This window comes from Pavona decussata, unplaced genomic scaffold, assembly GCF_977016875.1.
Source record: "Pavona decussata unplaced genomic scaffold, jaPavDecu1.1 SCAFFOLD_9, whole genome shotgun sequence".
Lineage (NCBI taxonomy): Eukaryota > Metazoa > Cnidaria > Anthozoa > Scleractinia > Agariciidae > Pavona > Pavona decussata.
The window spans coordinates 711,198-717,500 of record NW_028145432.1 but is presented as its reverse complement, the minus strand read 5'-3'; the positions used below and the strand labels follow the sequence as shown (position 1 = coordinate 717,500).

At 41.9% G+C, this 6,303-nt stretch overlaps 1 protein-coding gene across 16 annotated transcripts in view; it reads left to right on the top strand.

Moving 5' to 3' along the window:
- Positions 1-6,303, top strand: part of LOC146488412 (cadherin-related tumor suppressor-like) — a 49,407-nt gene that overhangs the window by 37,584 nt on the left and 5,520 nt on the right. For 8 of the 16 annotated variants that reach the window (XM_085117346.1, XM_085117338.1, XM_085117382.1 and 5 more), the window contains 6 exons: positions 1-139; positions 590-678; positions 1,668-1,821; positions 2,548-2,652; positions 4,326-4,360; positions 4,919-4,969. The exon at positions 1-139 is cut by the window's left edge and continues 87 nt beyond it. In XM_085117346.1, the coding sequence (XP_084973472.1) occupies positions 1-139; positions 590-678; positions 1,668-1,821; positions 2,548-2,652; positions 4,326-4,360; positions 4,919-4,969 (573 nt within the window). Of the gene's footprint in view, positions 140-589; positions 679-1,667; positions 1,822-2,547; positions 2,653-4,325; positions 4,361-4,918; positions 5,075-5,150; positions 5,219-6,303 lie in introns of all 16 variants that reach the window. The other 8 variants (XR_014866230.1, XR_014866231.1, XR_014866223.1 and 5 more) reach the window with 5 other exon arrangements.

Below are 6,303 nucleotides of genomic sequence, written 5' to 3'. Positions count from 1 at the left end.
CCAAAGTAATATCATCAAATGTGATTATCGACAAAACCAGATTGTTGGACCTGAAGGTCGGCGATGAGAAAAACTGCCCCAATAAACGGGGTGATAAAGATTACTGCAATGGTCCACTGAATCCAGGCAAGAAATACAGGTCAGTCCAATGAGCCAGAACTAAATAAATGGGGATGTTTTGGTGGTCTGTTGTGTTCCTCTTCTAGTCTACACATTGTTGCAGTGGAATATGTCACAGAGCTGAGTTCAGAAGGTCGAGGATATCATGCTCTTGTCGCTGACTTAGAATTGCGTCTTTAGTAAGATATACAGTATTATGCGAGACTATTTTACCTTTGCCAAGCCCAGCAAAGAAAAAAGTGTAATTTTCAATGGTAGAAAAATTTCACATACTGCCATCTAACTGGGGGGAGGGGGGGGGGAATTCTTAGTTGCTTTATCGTACGTAAACAGAATTAGCCATAAGCAGTCGTCCTACATAGCTGGAGTATATAAATTTTAATCACCAACCACCTCAACCAAAACAACAACTATGGTTTGTGTCATGACTCACGACATTTGTCAAGATGAGCTAATTTTGCCTTCGCAGGTTTCAGTTACGAGCCTACCTTAAGTCTACAGGGCCATTTAAGGATAAACAATATCAGGATGGCGCTTTATCTGATCCACACTACACAGGTATGCCGGTAAATACGAACATCTTGCTTAAAAGAAGTAAGTCGGTGTAGTATGTTCATTCGGGTGAGTGTAGTGTTGTGATGGACGGTTGTTTGAAACATTTGATGACACATTTCTTGCGTAGCTGATGCAGTCGTTAGCGTTGGCAAGTCGTTCGATATGTTGTCCAATCGGGTTCAAATCCTGAAACATCCTGGCAGTTAGACCTGTAGCCTCCATTTCTAGTTCACTTTGAAAGCCCTTCCACGTATTAAATGAAAGAGGTTGTACCTTTTGAGTCCTTGGATAAAATTCTAAAGTAAGCACATTCAAGTAAAAGATATTTTGAGCATCGTTTTCCAGTGGAGTTTTTTTAATTACTGTACGAGGTGATTCTAACGTTTGAGTAAATCTGTATGAAGTTCTTAAGTGACCATTCAAGTCAAAGCTGTGGACTAAGAAAATCATCCCCTTGGTGCTAAGCATAATGCTTTATAAGAACTTTGTGATTATATATGGATTCTGAGCTTTTATTGAAATTTGTTGGGTATTTCCCAGACTACCTTTCGGCATTGTCGCGTACGCTTTTTTTTGGACAACCTTTGTCGAAAGAGCTGTATTTACTTTCTTCTCGTCACGTCTACTAGATGACCAGCTCTCAGTTGACTTGATAGCTCGACATTGCACCGGCATCCCAGAGGTCATGGGTTTGAATCCCGTTCAAGTCTGAATTTTATTCAACTTTCTTTTTTCAACTTTTTAAGTATATAACTGCGATGATCATTCACTTATTCATTCTTTATTCCGCAGTTCAGACGTATGAATTTTTATATATGTTTCAAGTTTCAAGTTTCAAGTTTTATTAAGTGTTTCAAACGTTACTTACAAATGAACACCGCCTGCAAATAGCGAGCTAATCTAGGCAGGCGATATGCACTTTAATCTCACGTTTGCCGTCTGTCGTAAACGCGGTTCTAAATTTCTCTAATGGCTCGTGGATATTTCCGTAGGTACAATGCCAGAGCCGGAGACAGGAGCAACACAAAACAAGAAAGGAAGGAAAAACTATGATGCAGTAGTATACAGTGTTGGAACAGCTCTTGTGATAGTCATCATATTGGCATTTTTGAGAGGATTCTATCGATTAAAGCTCGACAGAAAAAGGTCAGTAAATAAACGCAGTGACATCAGTAGGATTTGATATTTAATCATCCCACGCTTTGCCCCAGTTGCCCTAAGAGGGGATAACGTTATCAAGCGGATAAGACGCTATCCAGTGGTTAAACCATACTAAAGTTGGAGTAAATTTTATGAATTGGATAGCGATTTATCCGTCCACCGTGCCTTGTACAACCGGGACCTGGTAACGCCATTCAGTGACCAAATCTGTACATGTACAAATTGTGTACGCAATGATACAATTTGCCAGCTGGGTAGACATTTATCAAAACCTAACTACATAAACAAACAAGCAAACAAATAAATATAAATGTCTTTTATTTACGCTCAGTCCGATCAGTGTTGATAGCACGAGGGCGCTATTGGGGCCAAGCATTCAACTTTAGAAACACAATTCAAATTAAAAATAACTTCGTTAAATAGCAAACGGTTAGACAGGCGGAACCCAATCTGAAGCAGATTGGCAAATATGAAAAAGGGGTGGCTTTTTGGCCATTCCCCGAAGTCAAGTCTTACGACGTCCCGCTGTTGTCTTGGATGTCATGAAATCGCAAACTGAAGGTTACAATCTCCGCAGCTGGACAAAGTTGATGCCAAAAATACGAAAGCGTATACACCACATTGTACACACGAACAAGTGAGAATTGTAAACCAGCCTAACTTAAAACCTCCGACTGATTTTTCATATATTTTTTAAAAAAATAAAAATAGGATTCACGAAGAGAAGAAGAAGCGAATTTCTTTTCCGGTCAGCAATCCACGATTCCAGGAGCCAAATTCTCCTGTTGAAAAGATCAGAACCCCGGGACCCGCCAAGTGAGTAGCTTTTAATAATCTACCCTAAAATGAACATGTGTCTTCTCCTCAATGTTTCTCTATATTTTTTTTGAAAGTGGTTAGGAGAATTTGTTTAAAAATCAAGGCATTTCATCCTTGATGATCATTTCCTTTGTTCTCATAAACTGTGTATTTAATAAACTATTGACATTGTGAGGAGAAATCAGATCCTGGTGACCAATGGAGCCTAAAGGGTTGAGCCGAAACTAATTTCTGCAGTTAATGAAATAAGAGCTGACGGGGCCGACACTCGCCCTCCGAGCGAAGCCTCTCCTTCTTAGGGGAGTGACTTTCTCCCCAAAGAAGGAGAAAGGGAGGCTTTGCAGAAATCGATCCTAGTCTCTCAAGTCGTAGCCTGCGAATAGCAGACGTATTTCCGGTCGAAGCGACGACCGGAAATATGTCTGCTGTTCGCAGGCTACTCAAGTCGCCGCAAACCCAACTTCTGGGCTAGTCATTCCGGTTTTGTTGTCATCAAACCGGTTTTTATTGCGCACGCATAAATTTTGTTAATAAGCATAAGGTCAAGACTGAGCCCACTATACCAAGGCAAAAAAAGAAAATGGTTTCGAAGAGAACGTTTCTGTGTTGGGCGACACTTCGTTAGACACCTTCTTTTTAGAATTATAATTAGAATGAAGAAGTCCAAGGATTACTAGACGATTTATACGGTGGAGTACAGAGGACAGAGTATGTTAGTCCGGCAGTACTGGTCTTTATTCTCTCAAAGGCAAACTTCGAAAACACTCGTTTCACAAAGGCTCAAGCTCAAAAAGGCACACATCGCCCGCACGGCCTCGGTCGACGAACAAATGACACATAAACAAAAATATAAGCTTAATAAATCTTCGCTCCCGTCGATCAATACACTGCTTGTCTGTGATTGCGAGTTTTTCTGAAATTACAAAAAAGGCACAATGTCTAATGTTCTTTATGAACGGCAAAACACAAACTGTCCTTAACTCCCAGAACTGTTTGCTTCGAGCCAAAAAGAGAACAGCACAATTCACAAATTCCTGTCAAACTCATGCGAAGAACATTCGCTTATTCCGCACATGGCGAGTTCGTGGTCACCTGACCAACAAACAGAACAAAACAACTCCTAAGGGGAGTCGGGAGTGACAGAGTACTTAAAGCGGAAAAAATCATGCTTCAAAAACAAGCTAAAAACAGATGGTTGTTTTGTCAAAGCGAAGACAAAATTCAGCCTTTGAAAAAAGATCATAGCGAACTAACATCATTCTTGGTTTCTCGATTCACGAAGTTCTCCTAAATTAAGGTGTATCCTCAATTTTGTTTCTTGACAAAAGTCTTTTGTTGGAATAACAATAGCCTCTTGTTGAGAAACAATACTTAAATATATATATATATATATATATATATATATATATATATATATATATATATATATATATATCTTAACTTAAGAGGGTTTCGTGTGATCGTAAGTATATGGTTTCCTAGACTTTAGTCAAGAATCAATTCTTAGAATACATGTTAACTTAAGAGGTCTTGGTGAATCCGGCCCCAGGTGACGAAAATCTCTTAAAGAAGGATTCATGATAAGATCAATGCAAGATCAAATATAGGATGAATTTCAAAACTCGGATGCTTACTTATGCATTAGCATGACCTTTTGCCTTCGCTTTTAGGAAGATGGTGGCTGTCAATCATGACAAAGGCTCAGGTATGTTTTAGTTGTCAGGTTTGTTTGTTTTCAATACTTTGGTTTAGAAGTCGTAAAATGCATCAAAAATATTTCAAAAACTTTCCTGGGCATTGGACATGCAAACAAAAAAGGGAAGAATAACCGACAGACTGAAAGAAGGACCCACTGCTTTTCTCCACATTGCCTTTTTTTTTTGTGATTTGAGCTGCGCTCGTGAGTAGCTAAACATAGTGCTAGTATTATATTACGTTTTTAAACCTTCAGTCAAGCTTTAGCTCGCAATGATGATTAACGCAGCAAGTTCGGCAAAGCTGAGCCTCAAGTGAGAGGTTTGTAAAATTTGCCTGCTTGTGAAGTACGGATTTTTGCTTCATGTGAGCCATTAAACGTTTGTTTCGGAATTGTGTTGGGTCAGCTATACTATCGGCAATTGGCAAAGCAAGATTTAAGATTTAAGAGAGCGTGTGACAGAACACTAAAATCATCAAATGTCCACATATCTTTTGCATATGTTTAGCCTTGTTGTCTTAATTTGGTTTGAGCTTACATGACATGGTTCATTCTTTTCCATTTCAGAGTTCATACATTGTGACGAAGACGAGGGCTCTTCCCCAGACTCCGCATTAGGTACGTGCCCCTCGTGCAACTCTGAGCCTCCGTCACAAGAAATCATCAAGCCAGCGTACTTTACGTTTGAGTTTTAGGCTCGCCAATCACGGGACTTTCCCCGAGGTAACCCACAAACACATTTCTTTGCTTCTTCCTCTCCCCTGTTAATTTGTCTGTGCGTCTTGTTGTGGTCTTTCAGGACACGCACGTCTGGAGCTGCTTAGAAAGCAATATCTATCTGTCTTTCGCACAGCGGGATGCCCTCAGGTCAGTGTCCTGCGGTCCTCCTCCCTTCTCTTCATCTTCTCTTTTTTGTTTTCTTATTTTCATTTTTATTCTTTTTGTAAGCATGTCGTTTAATTTCGCAGACTGACTTAATTGCTGCAATCCAATTCCTCTCCCTTCACTCTCTAGATCTCTCTACTTCCTTTTTTGGCTTCCTTCCTTCCTTCCATCCTCCCTTCCTTTCTTCCTACCTTTCATTCTGTCTTCGTGCCTGCTTTCTTCCTCCCTCCCTCCCTCCCTCCCTCCTTCCCTTCCTTCCTTCCTTCCTTCCTTCCTTCCTTCCTTCCTTCCTTCCTTCCTTCCTTCCTTCCTTCCTTCCTACCTTTCTTCCTCCCTCCCTCCCTTCCTTCCTTCCTTCCCTCCTTCCTTTCTTCCTTCCTTCCTTCCTTCCTTCCTTCCTTCCTTCCTTCCTCCCTCCCTCCCTCCCTTCCTTCCTTCTTTCCTTCCTTCCTTCCTCCCTTCCTTTCTTCCTCCCTCCCTTCCTTCCTTCCTTTCTTCCTCCCTGCCTTCCTTCCTTCCTTCCTTCCTTCCTTCCTTCCTTCCTTCCTTCTTTCCTTCCTTCCTCCCTCCCTCCCTTCCTTCCTTTCTTCCTTCCTTCCTTCCTTCCTTCCTTCCTCCCTCCCTTCCTTCCTTCTTTCCTTCCTTCCTTCCTCCCTTCCTTTCTTCCTCCCTCCCTTCCTCCCTTCCTTTCTTCCTTCCTTCCTTCCTTCCTTCCTTCCTTCCTTCCTTCTTTCCTTCCTTCCTCCCTCCCTCCCTCCCTTCCTTCCTTTCTTCCTTCCTTCCTTCCTTCCTTCCTTCCTTCCTTCCTCCCTCCCTCCCTCCCTTCCTTCCTTCCTTCCTTCCTTCCTTCCTTTCTTCCTTCCTTCCTTCCTTCCTTCCTCCCTCCCTCCCTCCCTCCCTTCCTTCCTTCCTTCCTTCCTTCCTTCCTTCCTTTCTTCCTCCCTCCCTCCCTTCCTTCCTTCCTTCCTTCCTTCCTTCCTTCCTCCCTTCCTTCCTTCCTTCCTTCCTCCCTTCCTTCCTTCCTTCCTTCCTTCCTTCCTTCCTTCCTTCCTTCCTTCCTCCCTCCC